Here is a 25357-nt window from a genome sequence, read left to right on the forward strand (position 1 = left end):
CCGGGAGGGAAAGAACCGGGATCTGGGAGGGAAAGAACCAGGATCCAGGAGGGAAAGAACCGGGATCCGGGAGGCAAAGAACCGGGATCCAGGAGGGAAAGAACCGGGATCCAGGAGGGAAAGAACTGGGATCTGGGAGGGAAAGAACCAGGATCCAGGAGGGAAAGAACCGGGATCCGGGAGGCAAAGAACCGGGATCCGGGAGGGAAAGAACCGGGATCCGGGAGGGAAAGAACCGGGATCCAGGAGGGAAAGAACCGGGATCCGGGAGGAAAAGAACCGGGATCCGGGAGGGAAAGAACCGGGATCCGGGAGGGGAAGAACCGGGATCCGGGAGGGAAAGAACCGGGATCCAGGAGGGAAAGAACCGGGATCCAGGAGGTCCAACCGCACCGCTCGCTCTCGGCTCTATTATATATAATATATATATGGGCCCCCCCGCGCCGGCCTCGCCGCGACACCCGGGAGGGGGAGATGGGACCTGGCTCCCCCTGGGGTCACCGACTGGCCCCGGGGGGGGGGACACCCGGTGCAGGGGGGCCGCGGGTGGGTATTTACAGGGGGGGGCACGTACGTACATATTTATAGGTGGGGGGGGCCGCAGCGGGGGGGGGGGACAGAACAAAGTGCATTTATACAGACCGGATCCAGCTCCCGCGGGGGGGCCCGATGGGTGCCATGGGGGGGCCCGATGGGTGCCATGGGGGGGCCCAATGGGTGCCATGGGGGGGCCCATAGGGGCTCCCTCCTGCCAGCCCAGCCCACAGCTGGGGGGGGGGGGGGCTTGGGGGGGGCCCCACTGCTGCTAAAGGTCAGGAGGGGGGGCCTCGGCCAGGGGGGCTCTGGAGCCTGGAAGAGAGGGGAGAGGGGTGAGGAATGGGGGGGGAGGATGGAGGGGGGGGGATATGATGGGATAGAGGGGGGGTCTGCATGGAAGTGATGGGATGGAGGGGGGGCTCTGCATGGAAGTGATGGGATGGAGGGGGGGCTCTGCATGGAAGTGATGGGGATGTGATGGGATGGAGGGGGGGCTCTGCATGGAAGTGATGGGATGGAGGGGGGGCTCTGCATGGAAGTGATGGGGATGTGATGGGATAGAGGGGGGGCTCTGCATGGAAGTGATGGGGATGGGATGGGATAGAGGGGGGGCTCTGCATGGAAATGATGGGATGGAGGGGGGGCTCTGCATGGAAGTGATGGGGGGATATGATGGGATGGAGGGGGGCTCTGCATGGAAGCGATGGGGATGTGATGGGATAGAGGGGGGGCTCTGCATGGAAGCGATGGGGATGTGATGGGATGGAGGGGGGCTCTGCATGGAAGCGATGGGGATGTGATGGGATGGAGGGGGGCTCTGCATGGAAGTGATGGGGATGTGATGGGATGGAGGGGGGGCTCTGCATGGAAGCGATGGGGATGTGATGGGATAGAGGGGGGCTCTGCATGGAAGCGATGGGGATGTGATGGGATGGAGGGGGGGCTCTGCATGGAAGCGATGGGGATGTGATGGGATGGAGGGGGGCTCTGCATGGAAGTGATGGGGATATGATGGGATGGAGGGGGGCTCTGCATGGAAGCGATGGGGATGTGATGGGATGGAGGGGGCTCTGCATGGAAGTCCCCTCCATCCCATCCCATGCGATGGGATGGAGGGGGTCTCTGCATGGATGTGATGGGGATGTGATGGGATGGAGGGGGGGCTCTGCATGGAAATGATGGGATGGAGGGGGGGCTCTGCATGGAAGCAATGGGGATGTTATGGGATGGAGGGGGGCTCTGCATGGAAGTGATGGGGATGTGATGGGATGGAGGGGGGCTCTGCATGGAAGCAATGGGGATGTGATGGGATGGAGGGGGGCTCCTACCTGGGGCACTGGTGGCAGGCCCCTGCAAGCTCCGCAGGGCACGGGACAAGGGGCTGTCGCTGTCGGGGCTGGGGGGCTGCTGGCCCCATGGCTCCATCTCTGGGGCTGAGCCCCCCAGGGGGGTGGCATCGTTTGAGGAGCTGCCCCCCAGCGACCGCAACAGCTCCCGATGGGCTCTTTCCACAGCCTGGAGCAGAGAAATGGGGTGATGGAGAGGGGGGCACACAACACCCAATGACCCCCCCCATAACGTGTGCCCCCCCCCCCCCCCCCCCAGCACCCCATGCCCGGCTTGGGGCTCACCTTCAGCCTGTTGAGCTTCAACGTGAGCTGCTCGATGGTGCGGAAGATGAGGTCCACGTCCCCGGGGGGAGCCTCGGGGGGGCTCCGCTGGGCCGGTGGCTCCCTGGGGGGGCTCGGTGGGGGCACTGGTGGCAGCCCCATGGGCATGCTCACATAGAAGTAGTTGCCTAGAGAGGGGATGAGCAGCGTTAGGGGGTAGGGACCCATGTGGGGAGGTGCTGGTGGTGTCACGGGGGGGTTGCTGTGTGTGTCCCCCCATGCAGGATGTGTCCCTTTGTGGTGGGATAAGGACACAGACCCGGCCTCAGCTCACTCTGGGTCCTGGTTGTGGTGGCACGGGGTGGCCCTGGCCATGGGGCCAGTCCTTAGGGACAGTGTGTGTGGGGGGGTGTGTGTCCCCCTCAAAGGACAGGACCCCCGAGTGCCAACGGCCCCCCCCCCAGGGTCTCATGTGCCATTAGAGGATGAGGCCTCCTGGGGCCACAGGGACAACAATGGGGCCACAGGGACAACAATGGGGCCACCGAGACATGGGGAGGGGGGGCTCTTTACCATCTACATTAGCTCCGCCTCCTTCCTGCAGCTCAGTTTCTGATTGGCTGCTACCTGGAGAGGGCGTGGCCTCCTTGCCCCCCTCTGCCCGGGCTGTGCACCCCGAAAAGAAAGGGGGGGTCGGGGAAAGGGGGTGAGCAGAGCCCGCACCCAGCACTGGCACCCATCAGCATCCCACCACAGAAACCCCATCACCAGCACCCCTCACCTGCACCCATCAGCATCCCAGCACCAGAACCCCAGCATCAGCACCCAGCATCCAACACCAGAACCCCACCACCAGCACCCATCAGCACCCAATCACCAGTATTTGTCAGCACCCCCTCACCAGCACCCAATCACCAGTATTTGCTAGCACCCCACCACCAGCACCCATCAGCACCCCACCACCAGCACCCATCAGCACCCCACCACCAGTATCCATCAGCATCCCACCACCAGTATCCATCAGCACCCCACCACCAGCACCCATCAGCACCCCACCACCAGTATCCATCAGCATCCCACCACCAGTATCCATCAGCACCCCACCACCAGTATCCATCAGCACCCCACCACCAGCACCAATCAGCACCCCACCACCAGCACCCATCAGCACCCCACCACCAGTATCCATCAGCACCCCACCACCAGCACCCATCAGCACCCCACCACCAGCACCCATCAGCACCCCACCACCAGTATCCATCAGCACCCCACCACCAGCACCAATCAGCATCCCACCACCAGCACCCATCAGCACCCCACCACCAGTATCCATCAGCATCCCACCACCAGTATCCATCAGCACCCCACCACCAGCACCAATCAGCATCCCACCACCAGCACCCATCAGCATCCCACCACCAGCACCCATCAGCACCCATCAGCACCCATGCAAGCCCCGGCACCCTGGGGTGCACAGTGGACGGGGGGGGTTCACCTGCATCCCTCAGCCCCCATTGTGAGCCCCCAGCCCCGATCCAGCAGCGCTCACTTGGGCGGGTGGCAGCGAGACCCCAAATCCCAGCCTGGGGCAGGTCAGGGAGAGGAGAGGGGAGGGAGGAAGAGGAAGAGGAGGAAAGGGGGGGTCCCCCCGTGCCCGCCCACCCAAGCCCCCTCCCGCCACCTTTCCGGACGACTCTGAGCTCCTCGGCGGGTCCCGGCCCCGGCCCGTCCCGGGGCTCCGCGTCCTCGGGGGGCTCCGCCAGCGCCTCCTGCAGGGCCGAGCCCTGGCTGCAGAGCACCGAGCCCCAGGCCTGGCCCGCGGCCCCGCTCACCGACGGCGTGGGGGTGAGCTCGTCCTCGGGCTCCGCGTCCCGGCCCGGCACCAGCCGCCGCAGCAGCAGCACCCGCAGGCTCTCCACTGCCGCGGGTGAAAGAGGAGGGCTCGGGTCAGAGCCTCCACGGGGAGGGCGGCATCAGGGGGAAAGGGAGGAGGAGGAAAGGGGAGAGAGGAGGAGGAGGAGGAGAAGGAGAAGGAAGAAGGGAAGGAGGAGAAGGAGAGGAGAAGAAGGAGGAAAGGAGGAGGAGAAGGAGGGGAGGAGAAAGAAAGAGGAGAGGAGGAAGAGAAAGAGAAGGCAAGGAGGAGAAGGATGAGGAGAGGAGGAGGAAGAGGAGGAGAGGAGGAGAAGGAGGAAGAGGAAAAAAGGAAAGGAAGAGAAGGAGAAGGAAGAAGAGAAGGAGGAGAAGGAGAGAAGAAGGAGGAAAGGAGGAGGAGAAGGAGAGGAGGAGAAAGAGGAGAGGAGGAAGAGAAAGAGAAGGCAAGGAGAAGGATGATGAGAGGAGGAGGAAGAGAAAGAGAGGAGGAGAAGGAGGAAGAGAAAAAAAGGAAAGGAAGAGAAGGAGGAGGAAAGGATGAGGAGAAGGAGAGGAGAGGAGAGGAGGAGGAGGAGGAGGAAAAGAGGAGGAGAAGAAGAGGATGAGGAGAAGGAAGAGAAGGAGAAAGAGGAAGAGAAAGAGGAGAGGAGGGGAAGGAGGAAGAGAAGGAGGAAGAGAAAGAGGAGAGGAGGGGAAGGAGGAAGAAAATGAGGAACAGAAGGAGAAGGAGGAAGAGAAAGAGGAGAGGAGGGGAAGGAGGAAGAAAATGAGGAAGAGAAGGAGGAGGAAGAGAAGGAGGAGAAGGGCTCTCCACGGCACTCACCATCCTCCAGCGCTGCCTCCGCCAGTCCCTCTGCACTGGCAGGCCCCGGGAGCAGCAGACACATGGGGGGCCCCAGCTGCTCGGCTGGGTGGGGGTCAGGCACCTCCACAGCAGCCCCTGTGGGCAGGGGGGCTGCGGGCAGCTCCTCCTCCCCTTCCTCCACCTCGCTGCTCAGCGGCTCCTCGGGGGCCTTCTCCCTGCCCAGCAGCGCGGGGGCATTGACGTCTGCTGCAGGAGCAGGGGAGAGGTGAGACCCACGTCCTGCCTCCCCGGGACGGGCAGGGCTGGGGCAGCTCTCACCTGAGGGGCAATCCCCTGCCTCTGCTCCAGAGCCTCGGGACAGGATGGGGGAGACATCGGGGTCCTGCAACACCAGGCTGCGAGGATGAGGATGGAGACGGCGCATTAGGAGAGAGGCAGGAGCCGGGGGCTGCCACCACTGGAGCCCCCCCAGTGAGCAGGCAAGAGCCCGGTGCCCATCGCACCCCCCCGTGCCCAGAGCACGGCACCGGGCTGCTCACCCTGAGGCTGCCCCACGGGAGGGCTCCGGCGTGCGGCGCTTGGGGGGGAAGGTGGCGTTCCTGGTGGCACTCTGCACCGCCTCCTCCAGCAGCTCCATCCACCTGCAGGGCCCAGAGCCCCTGGTCAGCTCCCCGGGGGGGTCCTGCACCCCCCCCTGCAGCCCCATCCCCATGCTCCTTACGTGTTCTTCTCGGAGGACGTCAGTGCCACCAGCTCATAGATCTGGGGTCCCAGCTCTGAGGTGCAGATGATGAAGAGGGCTCGTTTATCTGTGTGATGAGGAAGGTCAGCACGTGGCATGGGCTTCACCCCGACCCACATGGTGGTCACAGGACACAGGGTCCCCACTGCCAGCCCCACTGCCTTCCCCTTGCTCTGACCTGTGGCCACGGAACGGATGAGCACCGAGTTGAGCTTGAGGATGGGGCTGAAGGTCTGCTTGTTGTCCGAGGAGCCCAGCGCTGTCTTGCTGTGGCACTTGAGCACCAGCTTCTCATCCTGTTTCTGCAGCAGCACCAAGAGGTCCTCGAGGAGCAGCACATGCAGGTCTGGGGTGGGAGAGGAGACGGGATTCAACCAGGAAACCTCCTGCCTTGCAGCCAAGAGGGATGATGGCCCCATGGATCCAGCAAAGGGGGGCTAAGGGCGTCCCTGTAATGCTGCCGGGCTGGAGGTGAAGTGCCCATGTCCTGGGGGATCTGAGGATGCAGGAGCTGCTGGTACCGGGTGATGGGGAAGGTCCATAGAATCATGGAAAGGTTTGGGTTGGAAAGGACCTTAAAGATCAAACACTGCCAAGGACGGGGCAGCCACAGCTGCTCCATTCAGCCCATTCCAGTGTCCCAGCACCCTCACAGGGAAGAACTTCCCAACATCCAACCTAAATCCCCCCTGTTCCAGTCTGAGCCCATCACCCCTTGTCCTGTCGCTCCAGTCCCTGATGAAGGCCCCTCTCCAGCATCCTTGCAGCCCCCTTCAGACACTGGAAGCTGCTCTGAGCTCTCCACGCAGCTTCTCTTCTCCAGGCTGAGCAGCCCCAATGTTCCCAGCCTGGCTCCTATGGGAGCTGCTCCAGCCCCTGCTCATCCTTGTGGCCTCCTCTGCACTTGCTCCAGCAGCTCCACGTCCCTCTCACACCGAGTACCCCCAGTCTGTGCTCCGAGCCCCACATCACGCCCTCCATACCCACAGTCTTGTCCTTGCTGACACGCCAGCTGAGCGGCCCCTCATGGATCATGCGCCGGGAGGTGAGGTCCAGGCTCTGCAGGAAGCCACGGCTGGAGCTGAGCATGGGCTGGGATGTGCACACACACACACCCCCCCCCCCCCAGCCCCCTTGGGTGCTGCAGGGACCCGGGGGTTACCTTGAACTCAGCAGCCAGGGGGTTGCTGGTCCTCTCCAGCGAGGTGGCATCCAGGCGCTTCTGGTAGCCCTCCAGGCGGTGCCGGTTCTCCGCTCGCTTCACGGCCTCATTCACGTGCCGCAGGATGTCCCGGCACTGGTCCCGGGCTCGGCACAGCTTCTCGTGCTCCGAGGTGCCCGCTGCCGTGGCACACAGTGGGGACAGGGGCTCAGCACCACCCAGCCCCGGCGCTGGCCCCATCCCGCTGCCACGGCTCCCGGGCACAGAACGCTGCCAGCCCACAGCTCCCTATGGAGAACAGGGGGGGACATTTCCCACCCCCAGCACTCCCCCGCCTTGGCTCTTCCAGCTGGGAAGGCACCAGGTCCCTCCCCACCACCCTTTGCTCTGGATGGCAACAGAGAGGCGGGAGCCCCGTGGGAGAGCGCGATCATCTCCCTCCAGCCTGAGCATGGGCTGGAGATGGGAGCACGGAGCTGAGCAGCGTGGGGGCCACCCCCGGGTGCCCCCAGCCCCTACCCTCGGTGTGCTTGATGATGTTCTCCAGCAGCAGCGGGTACTTGGTCAGGCGCTGCATTTCCGAGATGATCAAGTCCTTGAGCTGCAGGCGCCGGCACTGAGGGTTGCTTTCTGCTTCCTGCGGTGGAAGGGAAGAGGGTGGAAGGCTTGAGGTGGGATCGGGGGGTGCCAGGGGAGCACCAGGACAAGGGCCAACCTGCATGAAGATCTGGAAGCGGGTCTCCTTGCGCTGCTTGGTTTTGATGAGCTCAAGGGCAATGGATTGGTAGGAGCAGAAGTCAGCAGCGACCTGCTGGATCTCCTCTTTGGCCAGGCCGTCAAACTGGGGGGGGGGGGGGGGCAGAGGAAAACGGGGCTCAGGCTCCCCCAGGCTTGGCCCTGAGCCCCCCATGTCCCTCAGCTCCAAGCACAGCCAGGGGACAGCGTGGGGTCACCTCCACCTCCCTTAGGGAGGTCAACCCCTCCGTGCCAGAGGAGCTCCACCACCCCTGCGCCCCTCACCCGAGACAGCATGAGATCCCCGATTTCCTTGATGATTGGTCCTTCTTCCCGGAGCTTCTTCATGGATTCGGAGAGAGAATCTGCACAAGGATGGGGGGAGACAGGACTCCCGTGAACAAGGGGCCAGGGCCACCGGTGTGAGCCCCCCCCCTGAGCTGCCTGTGCCCCAGAGGGTCCCTGCCAGCTCTTGGGCATGGGCAGGAGGAGCTGAGAGCCTGATGGGCTTCAATTGCTGCATGCCAGGGAGTGTGACACCAAAAGCAGGCCCTGGAAGGGCTACACCAAGGGCTGGTGCTGACCAGGCATTGGCACAGCCTGGGAAAAACAGGCTCTGGATTGCTCCCAGGAGAGGGAATGGAAAGACTGGAGCAGCGAGATGACACCATGCCATCAGCAGGGCTGCTCTGGAATGCCGGTGGCTGGGTGGGCCACCCTCTGCTGCCACCGCAGAGGGGATGCTTCCAGGGCAGAGCACAATCCAATGGGAAGAGGCTTACTGTGGATTTCTATCAGGTCAGGGAGGTTGGGGAAGAGCAGCGCCAGCTCCTCCCGGGACAGCAGGCTCTCCTTCTTCATCCGCTGGTAGAAGAGGAGGTCGAGGACCCGGAGGATGCGGAGGTGGGAGCCTTCGGTGGCAAAGAGCTCTGTGTGAAAGGCACAGGGGTGGAGAAGGGCCCCTCATGTCCCTGGGGTGCCCCTTGTGTCCTCGGGGTGCCCCTCATATCCCCAGGGTGTCCCTCATGTCCCCGGCGTGCCCCTCATGTCCCTGGGGTGCCCCTCATATCTCCGGGGTGCCCCACATATCCCCAGGGTGGCCCTCATGTCCCTGGGGTGCCCCTCATGTCCCTGGGGTGCCCCTCATATCCCCGGGGTGCCCCCCCATATCCCCAGGGTGTCCCTCATGTTCCCAGGGTGCTCCTCGTGTCCCCAGGGTGCCCCTCGTGTCCCCAGGGTGCCCGGTGCCTCCTTACCATTGATGACCTCTTGCCGGTCGATCTCCTTCTGGGGCAGGTTGGCCACCAGGTCCCTGCTGACCGAGTGCTGCCAGTTCTGGGTGTCCAGCTCGGGCTCCAGGTCCGAGAGCTGCCCCTGCTCGTCCTCCAGGAGGTGGGGCAGGAAGGGATCCACGCCGAAGCCCAGGTTGGGGGATTCAATGCTCCTGGGGGGGGGAAAGGCGGCGGTGGGAGTCCTCTGCAGCCACCCGCATCCAGCCAGCCCAACCCCGCAGCTCCCAGCACAGCCAATATCTACCTGGGCCCTATTTTCGGCTCGAACCCGGGGCCTTCAGCACAAGAAGTACAGAGCCTCTGACTCTGGAGCTAACAGACTAGGTCCCCCAGCAGACATCTACATAGGTCCTTTTAGCTCCTGCGGGAGACACAAGGGAACAGAGCTGCCCCCTCGCCCCAGGAGGATGGAGAACTAAGAGGGGACTCCCCCCAGGGCACTGCCTCCCCTTGTGCTCTGTCAAGGCTCGCTGACGGGCAGGGCCAAGCTAGGAAGGGACAGATGGGATCCTCTTTTGGGAGCCCCAGAGTGGGGGCACAGCCCCAGCACACCCCTACAGTGACCTCCTGCTCTGAAGGAAAGCTGGCCCCGGGGCCCCGGCGCGGTACAGACACCGAGAGCAAGGCTGGGCCACTCACCTGCGCCCCATCTTCGGCGTGTACGGAGGGGTGGGATTTTCCAGCGACCTGGGGAGGGATTGGGAGAAGTCACCCTCGTGTCCCGGCATCCCGGTCCCTCTCCTGCCCATGGGGCAGCACCCAGCAGCGCTTCCCTAAGGCCTCACACATCCAGGGCTGGTGCCACCGCTGCGAGAGGGGGTTGGGACACAAATGGGAAGTAAAGCCCAATTCGCTCTGCTTTTCCCTGGAAAAGCTCAGCCAGGGCCACGGACACCCCACTCTGCACGGCCAGGCTTGGCCTTGACCCACAGGCTTAGCAAAAGCTTCCCCAAGGCAAGGCCTGCCCATCCCAGCTCCTCTTTGAAGCCAACACCTCCATAGGACCCCAGGTCTGCCCTTCCTGGGGCTTGGATGGTGCCTCCCACCTTGTGGACAAGCTGGAAGCAGAGGATGATGCTGACTGGTGGAGCCTGGTGGCCTCAGCCGCCGCATCCATGTCCACGTCGCTGCGGGACCGAGGAACGTTTTCCACCTTCCGGGATTTCTTCATCTCTTCCCGACCTTTCAAGCTCTCGGAGCGGCCCAGCTTGACCTCGGCACGGGAGCTGCAGGAGGAGACAGAGCCCAAGGAGGCTGTGGCTGCCCCATCCCTGCTCAAGGCCAGGTTGGACACAGGGGCTTGGAGCAAGCTGCTCCAGTGGAAGGGGTCCCCGTCAGGAGCTTTAAGGTCCCTTCCAACCCAATTCCATGATTCCAAGGCCAGGAACAAGCAGGGGCATCCCTGCAAAGCGGCTGTGGGACCCCTGGAGCTGCTCCCCACGTGTGCCCGTGTCCCACCTGTCCGACTCCAGCAGGTCCTCAGGGAAGCTGCCGGTGGAGAGGCGCTGGGAGCCGGGCTCCTGGCTCTCGCAGTGCTGGTTGTTCTCAAAGTGCTGGATGATGTTCCTCACATTGCCGGGTTTGACTGCTGGCGCCAGAGCAAGGAGGGAACAGCAGTGAGATGGGGTCGGGAGGAGATGCGGGTGCTGCCACCCACCCCGTGGCCAAGCACTGGTGACCATCACTGAGGGCATTCCAGCCTCCATGGGGAGATGGGCTGAGCAGGCAGCAGGGATGCCGATGCTAAGCCCTGACCCTGAGCCCACCCAACACCCGGTGCAACAACACTGGGGTAGCTCGGGGGGGGGGGCATAAAATAAAACTAAGCACATGAGGTGAAGGGCAAACAAAAGAAGAGGCCTTTTACCTTCAACAGGGGACAAAGGGACATGAAATGCTGGAAGGGAAAAACAAAAATGAGATGTCAACTCAACCCTGCATCTTGGCAACGAAGGAGGCAAAGAGGGGATGGGTGAGCCAATGCATGAGAACTGAAAGCAGAAGGGGAGGAGGAGAAACAGGGGCACACACGTGTGTACACACACACACACACACACACACACACAGGCACACGCTTGCTCTCCACCACCTCATGGGACCATAGATGAGCCCTTCAGTGCCATGGCTTAGTGGTGGCCTTGGCAGTGCTGGAGACCAGTTGGGCTTGATGAGCTTAAAGCTCTTTTCCAACTGGATTGATTCCATGCTCCCTGATTCTACCTCAACCCCCAGGAGCTGTGGCCCTTTTAAGATGCTGTCAGCAGCCCCTAACCTATAAATCTGTGGGGAGAGCTCGGTTCTGCTCCCTTCCTTCTCCCCTCAGAGCCATGTGGGAGCACAGAGGGTTGAGAGGGGTTCCAAGGTGCCCTGGGCACGCTGCTGCTCCTGCAGGCAGCAGAGGAGCTGTGGGTGCAGCACCCCAGGAGGCCCCAGTACTCACTGCTCTGGGAGCTGATTTTGGGCTTCCCAATGTACTTGAGGATGGGGTTGCGCTTCTTGTCTTCCATGGCATCCTTGTCCTTCTTCGTGCTGCTGCTCTGCTGGGACACCCCAGAGGAACACTGATAAACACCATGGGGGTACCAAGGGTGTCCCCAACCTTGGCCATGCTGGAACTGCTTGGGAAAGGATGGGGCTGGGATCTGGCTCTGGCATTAAGCAGCTGAGACATGGGGGGAGATGGGGATCTCTGGAGTACCGCTCCCTGGGCTGCTTCAGAAGTCCTCCCCCCCTGCAGCACTGGGTGCAGCTCTGGTGTCCTCAGCATAAGGACATGGAGCTGCTGGAGCAAGTGCAGAGGAGGCCACAAGGATGAGCAGGGGCTGGAGCAGCTCCCATAGGAGCCAGGCTGGGAACATTGGGGCTGCTCAGCCTGGAGAAGAGAAGCTGCGTGGAGAGCTCAGAGCAGCTTCCAGTGTCTGAAGGGGGCTGCAAGGATGCTGGAGAGGGGCCTTCATCAGGGACTGGAGCGACAGGACAAGGGGTGATGGGTTCAGACTGGAACAGGGGGGATTTAGGTTGGAGATAGGGAAGTTTTGCATAAAGGGACACTGGAATAGGTTGAATGGAGAAGCTGTGGCTGCCCCATCCCTGGCAGTGCTCAAGGCCAGGTTGGACACAGGGGTTTGGAGCATCCTGCTCCAGTGGAAGGGGTCCCTGCCCGTGGCTTTAGGTGAGCTTTAAGGTCCCTTCACCCCAACCCATTCCGTGGTTCCATGACCCAGCAGCATGAGTGCAGCCCCTGGCCGAGGAGCAGCAGCCTCCCACCTTCTTGGCCTTGGGGAAGAAGGGGAGCCACTTGTCCCTGTCTGGGAGGGACTGGGCCTTCTCGCTGGCGCCGGCTGCCCGGGGCTCGCGGCTGCGGATGCCTGCGTGGTTCATGTAGGTGCTGAGGGCAAAGGCCATGGGGGAGCTGCAAGAGAGCAGAGCGTGAGGCTGGAGATCCAGCTCGGGGAGGCAATGGGGGAGGCTGGGATGCCCCGTGGGACTCTGGGGGCAGAGAGGGGCCATTCCGGGCAGGAGAGGATGCCTAAGGGATGTAGGGCAAGGGAGAAGGGAGGAAAGGCAAGAACAGCTCAAGAGGGTGATCTGGGGCTGCACCCAGCACCCTGGGACCCTGAGGTCAGTGTCCACCCTTCCCCAGGGCCACCCAGGAGCCCACAGGGATACGCCTGGCATGGGAAGGGGATGCTCCTGTGACTCCTTTTGCCTCCCCAGCTAAGAGCTGTAAGGCAGCCACACCTGGATGTGCTCCCTCTATGCCCTGGGGCCACTCACCTCCGGTCCTCTTCATACTTGGACCTGGAAAGGGAGGTGGGGAGGGATGAAAGAGCTTGTTAGGAGCAGGCTCCTCTCCTGGGCACCCTCCTCCCCTCACTGCCCCTGCTCCAAACCCTCCTTCCCTCCTCTCGCATGGCAGAAGCAGGGATGGGGCAGGATCAAGGAGCAGAGCCAAGCTTGAGCCCAAGCCCTTTCCCAACGCCCTCGCCCCGCATCCGAGGGGAGAGATGCTTCCCAACGCACAGGGCAGGGTGGCACCAGCACTCACAGGATGTCACCCAACTGGGCCAGCTGCTTCTCGGCCACTTGCCGCTCCTTCTGGGGGTCCCCATCCAGGTCCAGGAGGTCGTTCTCCCCATAGAGACTGCCCAGGCCCATGGTGCGCTTGGTTCTGTGTGGGTCAGGGGCAAGGCCATGAGCCCAGGCACCGGCCACCGGCACAGGCAGGAGCCCATTGAGCTCCTGGGCTGCTGCACCCACCGGTAGTCCTGGATCTGCTCCTGGATCTCGGGCATCACCATCTCCTGGGCTTCAAAGAGGGCGGCTCGGACGTCGTCCCCATTCCGCAGCCGGGTCTCTGGGATGGGAGAGGAGCAGCAGTGTCACAGCAGGCAAGGAAGGGCACAAGGGATCTTCTGGATGGGGCTTGGAGCAAGCTGCTCCTATGGAAGGTGTCCCTGCCCATTGGAGCTGGGTGAGCTTTAAGGTCCCTTCAACCCCAACCATTCCAGGATTCCAGGATTCTGGTAGCCTCAGGCCCTTGGGCAGAGCGGGGCAGGAGGGAGACCACAGAGCCTCTCCCTGCAGAGCCAGCCCCTCGCTAACTGGTTTCCAGTTCACACACCCGGGCTGAGACACCTGCCTTTAACAAGAGCCCTGGGAAGAGCTCAAGAGCCCCATTCCCAAACCTTGGCATGGCCAAGTGCTGCAGAAATCCTTTGGGATCTGGACCTGGCATCCCAATAAGAGCCCTTGGGAGGGGAAGGGGCCGGCGGGGCCGCTCACTCACCGATCTCAGCCAGGAGCTGCTCGGCCACTTTGACCCGGAGAGGCTGCGGAGGGAAGGCACAAGAGGTGCTCAGCACCGGGCTCCCCTTCCAGTGCAGGGCTGGGGACAGCCTCAGGGCAGGGTGGGGAGGGTGCCCTGTGCCCCTGCACCATCACCCAATGGCGAGCTCTGCAGCAGAGAGGTGGGAGCTGGGCATCTCCCGCAGCGAGCACCCAGCGCTCATCGCAGCACCCAACACATCCCAGCACCCAACACGTCCCAGCACCCAACCCATCCCAGCACCCAGTGCTCATCCCAGCACCCAACCCATCCCAGCACCCAGCACTCATCGCAGCACCCAACACATCCCAGCACCCAATACATCCCAGCACCCAACACATCCCAGCACCCAACACGTCCCAGCACCCAACCCATCCCAGCACCCAACACATCCCAGCACCCAACACGTCCCAGCACCCAACGCATCCCAGCACCCAACGCATCCCAGGACCCAGCGCTCATCCCAGCACCCAGTGCTCATCCCAGCACCCAACCCATCCCAGCACCCAACTCATCCCAGCACCCAGTGCTCATCCCAGCACCCAACCCATCCCAGCACCCAACACGTCCCAGCACCCAACACGTCCCAGCACCCAACACGTCCCAGCACCCAACGCATCCCAGCACCCAACGCATCCCAGCACCCAACGCATCCCAGGACCCAGTGCTCATCCCAGCACCCAATACATCCCAGCACCCAACACATCCCAGCACCCAGCGCATCCCAGCACCCAACCCATCCCAGCACCCAGCACTCATCCCAGCACCCAGTGCTCATCCCAGCACCCAACACATCCCAGCACCCAACCCATCCCAGCACCCATTCCAGCACCCTGCACTCATCCCAGCACCCAACCCATCCCAGCACCCATTCCAGCACCTTGCGCCCATCCCAGCACCCAACCCATCCCCCTGTGGAGCAGCACAATGGGATCCTGCTCCCTGCAACGAAGGAGCACGAAGGGGAGCCCCTGGAGCCCTGTCCCCCACCCAGGGCCCCCCTCTCCAGAGGTGCCCCAGTTGTGCAACGCCTGCTGCAACCGCTTGCACCGACACACAGGAACCAGCAGCAGCAAAGCGGTGACGGTGGCAAAACAGCCCTAAAAGCATCCCCGTGCAAGGGGCACGATGGATAATGCCGGGTTTCCAGCGGCTCCCCAGCAGGGACAAGGCATCCCGTGCTGGCTCCCAGCTGAGCCCTGCCCTTACCGCGCTCCTGTCCAAGAAGATGTTCCAGATGTCCTTCCCCAAGCCCCGGCACTCCTTGGCTGTCGTCTGCTGGCAAACGTCGGTGCACAAGTAGAAGAGCTGCAAGGAGGGGAGAGCTGAGGGGGGCAGCGGAGGAGGAGGGTTGGGAAGTGGGGAGGAGGAAGGCTCAGGGCAGGGCCATGAAACAGGAAACGCTGTGGGGTCTGGGAGGGCAGCACCCCTGTGCCACGCCTGGAGGAAGGGGAGGGAGCGCAGCCCTGCGCTGGGCTTCCCTCTGTGGGTGGGAAGCACCGGCTGGCAGCAGCCTGCAGCAGGCAGCAGAGACCAGGAGGGTGCAGGCAGCAGTGCCTGGAGCCACCAGAGCTCCCCAGTGAGGAAAGCAGCCCCAAACCCCCCTGTGCTGGGCGGCATCAACAGGAGGTGAGCAGCAGGGCAGGGAGGGGATCCTGCCCCTCTGCTCTGCTCTGCTCTGGGAGACCCCCCTGCAGCACTGGGTGCAGCTCTGGTGTCCTCAGCACAAGGACATGGAGCTGCTGGAGCAAGTGCAGAGGAGGCCACGAGGATGAGCAGGGGCTGGAGCAGCTCCCATAGGAGCCAGGCTGGGAGCATTGGGGCTGCTCAGCCTGGAGAAGAGAAGCTGCGTGGAGAGCTCAGAGCAGCTTCCAGTGTCTGAAGGGGGCTGCAAGGATGCTGGAGAGGGGCCTTCATCAGGGACTGGAGCGACAGGACAAGGGGTGATGGGTTCAGACTGGAACAGGGGGATTTAGGTTGGAGATAGGGAAGTTCTTCCCTGTGAGGGTGGTGGGACACTGGAATGGGTTGAATGGAGAAGCTGTGGCTGCCCCATCCCTGGCAGTGTTCAAGGCCAGGCTGGACACAGGGGCTTGGAGCATCCTGCTCCAGTGGAAGGGGTCCCTGCCCGTGGCAGGGGCTGGAGGAGCTTTCAGCTCCCTTCCAACCCAACCCATTGCATGATTCCATGAAGGAGGGGACGTTGCCAAGCACACAGCTCCATCTGCCCCCCCTGCCCCGCTCAGTGGTGCTGGTGGGTCCCTTACCAGGGGGCTGGGGTCTGCCTGGGAGAAGATGTAGCGCAGGAAGACCCCCAGATGCGCCGGCCGGGACTTGAGCTTGCCCAGGTCCTGGAAGAGGGAGTCGCACTGGGAGCAGAGGAGACAAAGCCAGTCAGGAAGGAAAGGAGCCCAGCTCACAGCTCAGCACCGGGGCGAACCCCACCTCCTGCTTCCCACCCAAGCACCCACCTCCCTCGGACCAGCCTGGATGGAAGGCTTCTAAATGCCACCAAAACAGGCCCCATGTGTGATGGTGACAGCCCTGTCCCCCAGGCAGAGGGATAAAGCCCCCCCCAAGCAAGCTCTGGACACCATTACCTCGTTATTGAAGTACCCGGGGTCACAATCCTCCTCTGGCCCGATGATCAGGGGTCGTCCCGTGCGGTCCAAGCCCTGCCAGGGACAGGGGCCAGAGTCAGGAGCCAGGCACCCAGCACCTTTGCCCTCCCTGCAGCACCCATGGGAGCCTCGGACCAGGTCTGGTCGGGTCCAGCACCCACTGTGGGAGCCCCAGGTTGTTCCCAATCCACCTGCTCGGCCAAGGGGGTGCCGGGGGTGTCGGAGCCCTGGCGCCGGTGGTGCTGGAAGAGCCGGGCTGTGATGACCGGGGATGTCCTGGGGCTGTCGAGGCCGTGGTCGGACAGCACCGAGTTGCGGTTCAGGGAGACCTGCCCGGGGTGACAGGAGTCAGGGGCCGTGGGGCAGCATGAAGGGGACAGGCCCCGGACCCACCAAACCCCCCAGGGGCCGTCAGAGAGGTTTTAAGATGAGGACCACAACAAGGTTTGGGGCAGCCTTCACTTGAGGGGCAACCACAGCAGGGGAAGCATTCCAAGAGCAAGGAATAGGGAGAGGGCTTCACAAGTCAGTTTGTTCAGGTGACAACTGATCACTGTGATGGCAAAGGCAGCACTCTGAGACCTGCAGATGCACAGAGCCCCCAGTGCTTCCAGGAGAATCTTGGGATAGAATCATGGAATGGTTTGGGTTGGAAGGGATCTTAAAGGTCATCAACCTCCTGCCACGAGCAGGGACACCTTCCACTATCGCAGCTTGCTCCAAGCCTCGAGCACTGCCAGGGATGGAGCATTCCCATGGCTCCGGGTCCTGCTCTCACCTCGCCCACAGATGGGAATCGCTCCGTCCCAGACTCCAACCCGCTGTCCCCATCCTGTGAGTCCAGGGAGAGGCGTCCTGGAAGCAGAGCAGAGACTGAGCCGTGAGCTCAGGAGCCGGGGACATGGGGCCGGTGTGAGGCACCACCACAACTCACCTTCCACCACCTTGAAAGCAGCCAAGCCGGAGTCACTGCAGAGCCGTCCCGAGTCCTGCAATGGGAGGACCAGCGGGATATCCCCTGCCCATGGATGTGCCAGCGCAGCAGCTCCCACCCCACAGCAGCCTCCAGAGCTGTGCCCACCACCTCGCAAGGGCCTCCCCGTGCTCCAGCCAGGCTCAGAGGGAGGCGGGAGGACCCCCATTGATGTCCCATACCATGGAGCCACCGGTCTCCTGCAGGATCTTCAGCTGGAGCTGGCTCACCCTCCGCCGGGCTCCCTCGATCTGCTCCTCCACCGCTGTGGCCGGGTTCCTGCTGTAAGCCTCATAGAAGCGCTGCGTGAAGAGACACCACCGCGACACTCACAGACTCCATCCCACCGCCCGTCCCGGGCAGGTCCGGTGGCCCAGCGGGCTGCAGCATGCCCGGCTCGTGCTGCAGGGCCTGGGGAGCCAGGCCAGCACCGCAGCAGCCCCATGTGGTGCTGTACCTGCAGCTCTGCCTCCTCCTGCCGCAGCATGTTGCGCAGAATCTGCGTGGCGTGCTTCTGGACCTCGGGGTCCTGCACGTTGGGAGGGATGCAAAGAGCCACGTTGGGCTTTGCTCTCCTCCTGCCCCACACATGGAGCAGGGCCCCGGCAGCGGGAGCACGGAGGGGTTTGGTACCTGCAGGGGTTTGGGGTCGGTGATGCGCTGCGGCGGAGGCAGCGGTGGCGGAGGCGGCGGAGGGGGACAGGCGGGGGTGACACGGGGAGCCCCGGCCGTGCTCACGTCCTGCTGAGAACTGGGGAGCCCCACGGATGGAGGGGGGGAGCCCAGGAGGGTCAGAGCCACGTAGGCACCGGCTGGAACAACAGGGAAGGGTGAGGGTGAGACTGACCCAGTCCCTGCACCTGAGACATCCCACGGGCACCGCGGCAGAGGACGGGCACGTCCCTGTAATGGGGCACCTCCACAAGCAGTGAGGCCACCCCTGATACGGTGGCAGGGGGTGGGAAGCAGCCCCCACAGCTCCCTGCCCGTACTCACACTTGATTAACTTCACCACTTCGAGGTGAGAGCTGTTGGTCACCATGGTGCCGTTCACCTGGGAGAGGAGAGCGGGGCTCAGGCAGGCTGGGGACAGGGGGCACAGGGCCCCATGGGCAGGGTGGCAACGGGGGATGCTCACCTTGACGATGCGGTCCCCCTCCTGCACCCCGGCCCTCATGGCTGCTCCCCCTGTGACACAGGGAGCAGAGACAGGAGTCAGCAAACAGAGCCCGAGGCTCCGCTCCCACTGGTCCCAGGTCCTCTCAGCACGTTCTGTGCCACTCATCCTGCCAGGCTGGGGACATGGGAGCCACCAGGCACCCATGGGTGCACACACAGCCCATGGGACAAGGCAGGTGATGGAGCCTTGGGTGCTTTATGCTCCCAGCTCATCCAGACAAGCTCCTCTGCTCCCCCAGTCTTTCCCATCTGATTCGGGGTGGAAGAGAGGGCCCCAGCCTGTTACCCCACCATCCAGGCTGGCTCCAACACATCCACATGCCTGCATCCAAAGGCAGGAGCAGGGGCCGGGAAGAGCAGCTCCGCTCTGCCTCCTCTCCCCCTGCTCTTTAACAAAGCTCCCGAGGTTGGAATACACGAAAAATCCACTTTTCCTCCAGCCAACACCAAGAGGAAAATGTTTCCATGAGGCCCAACTCCAAGCCAAGGGCCTGAGCCACAGCAGCGAGCCCCGGCAGCGGAAAGTGCCTTGGATTGTTCGGATTCTTCCAGCTTCAACCATCTCCTCATTAGCAAATGAAGCCAGTGGGGAAAGGGGGGGACAGGACCCTGGGATGTCCTGCACCAGGGACATGGTCCTTGTCCCCCCAACCTGAGCCCCTGCTATTGCTGAGCCCAGGACAGGGGGTGATGTGGGGGGCTCCCAATGCAGCTCCAGCTGCAGGATGGAGACACCCCAGTGTTAACCTGCCCTGGAAGCACTCAGCGTTTTCCCTTTCCTAGATTCCCGTTTTTCCTGGCTTTCGGGCTGGAGGGGGGAAGGGGGAGGAGGTGGGAACATCCGCTGTAAAATAAGCAGCTCATTGTCTGTTTCAATTGCTGCTCCCAGCCCTGCCACCCCGCAAAGCCATTAGAGAGCAAAGCCAGGAGCAGGGAGCTGCAAAGGGAATTCCCATCCCAGCCGCGGCTCCCACGATGTGCAGGGAGCAGGGAGTTATGGATGTGGGGAGCTCGCCCTCAGTCTGCTGTGTCCTGCCCATCCTGGCTGATCCATCACAGGTCATGGAGGGGATGCTCCCCCTCTGCTGCATGAAGGGGAGACCTCAGAGCAGCTCCAGTGCCTGAAGGGGCTGCAGGAAACCTGGAGAAGGGCTTTGGACAAGGGATGGAGGGACAGGCCAAGGGGAATGGCTTTACCCTACCATTGGAAGAGGCTTGGAGCAACCTGCTCCAGTAGAAGCTGTCCCTGCCCACGGAACTGGATGAGCCTTAAGCTCCCTTCCCACCCAACCCATTCCCTGGTTCGAGGCTGCAGCGAGCCCCCGAGCCGGGAACCCTTAGGAAGGACCCCCCCTTTCCCCCCTGTTTCCTCACAAGGGGCCAGGGGAGCCGCGGGGCCGCAGCTGCTCTCACCTGGCCGCACCGACTGCACCAGGACGACGCGGTCCCCGCTGACGGTGAAGCCGAAGCCATGCTGGTCCTTCTGGATGATGACGCAGCGCTGGACCAGGCCTGCGTCGGAACAGGAGCAGAACCAGTGAGCCTGCGGCCTCGGCGGCACGGCCAAGGCATCCTCACCCGCCAGACTCCCTGGGGGATGTCCCTGCTCCGACCCCTGCTCCTGGAAACAGGGTGCTGGTGGCGAGAGCCTCGGTCCCTGGGATGCAGCGTTCCCGACCCCACCGGGCTCCCCATGCACTTGCAGCCCTTCCTGGGTGAGTCTGGGTGCCCTGAAGGGTCCCCGAAGGGACAGGGGAAGCATCAGGAAGCATCAGGGACAGGAGGCATCAGGAGAACCTACCTGTGGTTTCGGAGGAGTCGGAGGGCTGGCGGCGGTGCCCGGGAGACCTGCGCTCGGAAGAAGAGTCACTCAGGGAAGACAGGCTGCTTAACCTGGGGAGGAAGAGCAGGGATGAGGGAGAGGGACGGCCGGATGGGGCCAGCCCCATCCACGGCTCCTTAGGGCTTGGGAGAAGGAAATACAGAGCTGGAAGGTGACAGCAGGCAGCACAGGGAGTGCTGCACGTCCCTGCCATTGCCTGTCCCAGGAAAAGACTCCTCTCCCTTGCCCACCACAGGGAGCCCCAGAGGAGACTCCAGGACTCTGGAATCTTGTGTTTGCCACTGGGGAGGAGCAGTGGAGGTGACAGGCGAGGGCAGGGATGTGCCATGCAGCACGGACAGGATGGAGCTCAGCCACCGGGCTCAGGGAAGCAGAGCGAGGATGGCTCAGGCAGACACAGGCAGACAAGAACAGGCAGACAACAGGCAGACAACAGGCGGACAGCAGACATCCCGCTGAGCCTCCTGGGTCCTGCAGTGAGGCTCTGGATGCTGGGCTCATTTCTGTGCATCCAAGGGGTGCCACACATCCCCTCACTGCTGTTACAGGAGAGGGCCTCCCTTTCCCTGTGCCACTCCCTGCTCCCAGCATCATCCCAAGGATGACATTCCGGCTCTGCTGTCCTGTCGCTCCCTCTCCCAGCCCGACCAGCGCCAGCTCTCCTGGACGGGTCAGAAAGCAACGGGAAGAGGTAGGAAATGAAGGTGTTCCCATCGGGAAGCAGCGGGGCTCTGCCTCACGGGATGAAGCGAGGTGCAGGATGAGCGCAGGATTCCCCCGAGCCCGACCCTGCTTACCTGGGCACGCGAGGCTGCCGCTTGCTGCCCGCCCGGCTGCCGGCAGGACAGGGACAGGGGGGGCACAAGGGACACCCGGAGGCCAGCGGGGAAGGGAAGGGGTGGAAAGAGGAGACAAACACATCAAGAGGCAATGGTGCGGCCCAGGGCATCGCCCCACGGGCAGGGCTGCCTGGGGGCAGGCTTGGGAAGCATCCCCTGCCTACAGCAACATTCCCAGCCTTGCTTTCCCTGCAGGACCATGGAGCCTGGAGACACCCACAGCAGTTTGTAGGGGACGAGCAGGAGGGTCCCCCTAAGTCAGAGCCTGAAGCAGGGTAAAGCCAACAGCCCCGCTCCTGGAGGCAGCTCTTTCCCTGCTCCAGGAGAGGAATATTGGGAAACACCTCATTGGAGGCTGCCTGGATAACCTGAATCCAGACCCAACCTGCACAACCGTTACGGTCCAACCTCTCATTGCCTCCATCGCAGCCCTCACTTGCTGAAGTGGGACCCCAGCACAAAGGAGCCGGGGATAGCGAAAGGGCTGAAGCATCCCAAGGGCTTTCCCGGGAGCTGAGGGCATCAGTGGGATCAATTCCCTGTATTTCAAGGCAATCCAAAATGGGCCCAGGGCACCTGTGTCAGTCAAAGGGTGAGTGCAGGATTAACCCCACGGGATTACCCGGCAGCTCGGGGCAGGTCAGCCTGATCCAGGCCAAGGCAGGATCGGCTCCTCCTTCCGCATCGGAGCTGCCGCACCATGGGATGCTCATGAAGCCTCTTCCTTAGGAGCTCCAGCAGTGCCAGGCCCACGTGAGGCTCAGCCCCAGCCCAGCCAGGAGCCACCAGTGCCACCCCAGTGGAGATGCCAACCCCGATCTGTGTTTCCATCCCACGGGAAGGAGCCGGGCCAGCGCTGGCTTACTGCCGTCTAAAAGAGTAGTTTAATTCGGCTTTGCATAAGCTGCTTCCTAATTGACTTAGGGAGAGCCCAAACATGCCGCTGTGAAGCAAAGGCAGGCAGCCTGATGCAGCCCTGCCCCTGGTGCCTGTTTCCAGCCCTAAGGATCATCCCTTGGGTTGTCCTAAAAGTTCTAACTGAGGAATCCTGCAGCCGCCCTGGACTCTCCCATCCCCAGCACTGGGGCCAGGCTCTGATCTGGAACCCACAGAGGTTTCTGCTATAGAGATGCACAGACTGGTCTGGGTTGGAAGGGAGCTTAAAGCTCATCTGCAGCCACAGGCAGGGAACCCTTCCACTGGAGCAGGATGCTCCAAGCCCTGTGTCCAACCTGGCCTTGAGCACTGCCAGGGATGGGGCAGCCACAGCTTCTCTGGGCACCCTGTGCCAGCGCCTCAGCATCCTCACAGGGAAGAGCTTCTGCCTAAGAGCTCAGCTCAGTCTCCCCTCGGGCAGGTTAAAGCCATTCCCCTTGGCCTGTCCCTGCATCCCTTGTCCCAGGCCCCTCTCCAGGTTTCCTGCAGCCCCTTTAGGCACTGGAGCTGCTCTCAGGTCTCCCCTTCAGGAGCCTTCTCTTCTCCAGGCTGCCCCAGCCCAGCTCTCTCAGCCTGGCTCCATGGCAGAGCTGCTCCAGCCCTCGCAGCAGCTCCGTGGCCTCGCTCCAGCAGCTCCACGTCCCTCTGGTGCTGCTGCCCCAGAGCTGGATGCAGGATGCAGGGGAGGGGGGGTCTCACAGAGCGCAGCAGAGGGGCAGGATCCCCCCATGACCTGCTTTGAGCTTATCTCTGCCAATTCTGGCTCCTTCTAGTGAAATCACAGCTCTTCACTCTTCAGGAACACACCCCAGGAGCAAGATGCCCCCAGCCAGGCCAGAAGAGAAGAACACCAAGGAGGGAAATGAACCCATCACAAGCACATCCCTGGTGCTTCCACACCGGGAGCATCACACAGGGCAAAGATTAAGGAGAAGAAGAGCATCACATCCTCGGAGCGGGTACCCTCCAGCCAGAGCTTTGCTCCAGCATCAGGACCTTGATTCTCTTTTCCTTCCCAGGTCTCCAAATGGCTGCTCCCTGTGATCCCAGCTCCAGGGAAGAGAAACCGGAGCCCGCTCCGGCGTGCCTGGGAAGCGGCTGCCTTTAGGAGCACGCAGGGATGCAGGTGGGGACAGCATCAGCCCGTCAGCAGGGGAAAAGTGGGAATATCTATGGAAAGATAAAGCCCACAACACGGAAAGGGGAATCAGTGTGGTGGTGGGATGCCTCCTGCAACAGAGTCACTGCTTCCACCGCAGCTCGGTGATCCCGCATTGGGATTAGCCGGCATCTCCCGCTCCAAAGCCGGCTGCTCTCTCCCCAGGCCACAGCCTTGTGGATGATTCCACACACTGGGATTCTGGGGACAGGAAGGAAGGAAGGAATTTCAGCTTCAAAAATAAATAAAGAAAAATGATTCAGCTTCCTCCCCTTCCCCCTCCCGCGGCTCGGCCGAGGGAACGCGTCCAGCCTGGAGCAGCTCCAGCCTCGCAGCGGAAAACCGGGACGTGCATCTCCCGAGGATGGCCCCGCACATCCCGCCGGGAATGGGCTGTGCGTCCCCTGGGAATGCCGGCTCGAAGCCACCCGCTGCTGCTGCGCCGGGGCTGCCCTGTCGCGCACTGACGCATCGGGAAGCTTGGAATGATGCTCGGAATGATGCAGCTGCATGGAAGTTTGAGCGGCAAAGCGGAGTTAAACCTTGCTGGGTGCTGCTGGGATGAGGACAGGGGGGAATACCCCTTCCTGGCATTCCTGGCTGCTGCAGGCAGCCTGCACTGACCCTCAGTCCCTAAGATCCGCTTTTCCTCTCCTCTTTTCCCACTCTGGAGCACACAACAGGTTTCCCACTCCCAACGGATCCCATCCGATGTGCAGGGTGGGAGCAGCCCAGTGCTGGATCAGGAGCCCGGTGCCTCCATCCCGGCCGTGCTGATCCCGGTGGCTCTGCAGCAGTGCCCTGTGGCTCTGTGTGAGTGCCAAGCCTGTGAATCCATGAGGCTGGAGTCATCCTGGATCCGTCTGGGATTCCGCAGCAAAGCTTTTCCCTTCGGCCTCTCCTTGGTTTTATCCCAGGGGAACTGCTGGTGAAGCCTCAGCCCTCGGCAGGCGGCCGGGGCCAAACTTGAGCTTGCAAATCAGATGCAAAGCCCCGTGTAGGCGCCAGGGCCAAGTGGATTTGAATCCCGGGATCCCTCCGGCAGCAGACAGAGGATCCTGCAGGAGCTCCCTTTAAATTAAGGCTTGTAATGAAACGGGGGAAAGCCAAACGAGCGCGACGAGCACGGCAGCGCTGCCCGTTCCAGGCGCCATTCCCAACATTCTGGTGCTCTGTGCGCTGGAGTTTTGCAACGCTGATTCCCAACGGGCAGGAAAAGCCCAGACTCCGTTGGGTGTCGCGGTGGTGACGCCTGCCTGGCTCACGGGAACCCTGCTCCCTCCCAAAGCCATCCCAAACAACCCCGGAGGAGGCTGCGGGAGCTCCGGAGCAGGATTAGACCCAAAGGGATGGAGACGGAGCACTGGGACCAGAAAGAGCTGAGGAAGAGCACAGGAGGGGAGGAAGGGATGAGCAGGGATCTGTGTTTTGAGGCTCTGGCTGCCCCATCCCTGGCAGTGCTCAAGGCCAGGTTGGACACAGGGGCTTGGAGCATCCTGCTCTAGTGGAAGGGGTCCCTGCTCGCAGCTTTAGATGAGCTTTAAGCTCCCTTCCCACCCCAAGCATTCCATGATTCCACGCTTCTCCATTAGCTAACATTTGCCAAGCACTCCACGCACGCTCTGCTCCATTGATGTTACCCATCAGGACCAGCACCAGCCATCAGGCCGGAGCAGCAGTGCCCCAAAACCCCATTCCTCCCACCAAAATCCCTTCCCTGCCTGCAAGCCAAGCACGTGGAGGGAGCCCCATAGGGAAAGCAGAGCCGGGATCCCAATCCACCACCAAGGACGATGTGGTTTCCTGGGAACGCTGCCGGATCTCCAGGTCCTTCCCAAGCTCTCCAGGCCCTTCCCAAGCAATCCTGGTGCTGAGCAGTGTAATCATTAACGGTGCCACTCATCTCCTGGAGCACAGACTGGCAGATCTGGTTTGGCCAGCGCCGGTTTGGGGTGCGAGCTGCACGGCAGACGCAGAGATAGGGAATAACCTTCCTCCAAGGGATGTTTTCTTCCCAACCTTCCTCCTATAACAAAAGCCTCCACATCCCAGCTCACACCTCTTCCAAGTGGGAACTGCTGCTCCCAGAATGCTTTCCATGGGCTCCTTCTCTTTAGGGGTGGCTAAACCCATGGCCAAGCCACATCCCGCAGCCTGATGGGTGATGCTCCCAGTGGTGCACTGCACCTGTACTGGTGGGCACTGGTCTGCCTGGAGCCACGGT

At 62.5% G+C, this 25357-nt stretch overlaps 1 protein-coding gene across 11 annotated transcripts; it reads right to left on the reverse strand.

Annotated features, from left to right (window-relative positions):
* Positions 1–713: 713 nt before the first annotated feature.
* Positions 714–21452, reverse strand: ARHGEF11 (Rho guanine nucleotide exchange factor 11). Of its 11 annotated transcripts, XM_062632689.1 has the most exons (41): positions 20997–21452; positions 20158–20249; positions 19770–19868; positions 18316–18365; positions 18174–18231; positions 17811–17989; positions 17635–17706; positions 17360–17479; positions 17139–17193; positions 16983–17059; positions 16396–16533; positions 16184–16258; positions 15851–15952; positions 14793–14891; positions 13545–13587; positions 13016–13112; positions 12804–12926; positions 12533–12556; positions 12023–12167; positions 11196–11295; positions 10623–10652; positions 10214–10343; positions 9802–9981; positions 9395–9442; positions 8720–8907; positions 8246–8392; positions 7749–7828; positions 7444–7569; positions 7248–7365; positions 6729–6907; positions 6550–6625; positions 5745–5912; positions 5546–5633; positions 5364–5465; positions 5143–5219; positions 4843–5070; positions 3829–4065; positions 2721–2813; positions 2169–2335; positions 1866–2052; positions 745–849 (listed from the first exon to the last, which is right to left on the reverse strand). In XM_062632689.1, exons 1-41 carry the CDS (start codon positions 21146–21148, stop codon positions 806–808), a joined length of 4593 nt encoding a protein of 1530 aa, XP_062488673.1. In that variant the 5' UTR covers positions 21149–21452; the 3' UTR covers positions 745–805. The 11 variants fall into 11 exon arrangements, with proteins under 11 accessions (XP_062488662.1, XP_062488673.1, XP_062488663.1 ...); XM_062632678.1 differs by lacking the exon at positions 20997–21452 and having other exon boundaries at positions 714–849; positions 20158–20546; XM_062632679.1 differs by lacking the exon at positions 20997–21452 and having other exon boundaries at positions 10214–10340; positions 20158–20547.
* Between the last annotated feature and the right edge of the window lie 3905 nt (positions 21453–25357).

The sequence above is a fragment of the Pezoporus occidentalis genome, unplaced genomic scaffold (assembly GCF_034315485.1).
Source record: "Pezoporus occidentalis ecotype Australia unplaced genomic scaffold, CSIRO_AGI_Poc_V1 ctg393, whole genome shotgun sequence".
Lineage (NCBI taxonomy): Eukaryota > Metazoa > Chordata > Aves > Psittaciformes > Psittacidae > Pezoporus > Pezoporus occidentalis.

Excerpts from the sequence above, each read along its gene's own strand:
- ARHGEF11 (XM_062632678.1), bottom strand. The coding sequence starts at position 20,527 with ATGGCACATCCCTGCCCTCGCCTGTCACCTCCACTGCTCCTCCCCAGT. Across the intron at positions 14,892-15,850 it reads AGGCAGACCCCAGCCCCCTG|CTCTTCTACTTGTGCACCGA; the intron begins GTAAGGGACCCA and ends CCCTCCTTGCAG. Across the intron at positions 5,466-5,545 it reads ACGTCCTCCGAGAAGAACAC|GTGGATGGAGCTGCTGGAGG; the intron begins GTAAGGAGCATG and ends TGGGCCCTGCAG.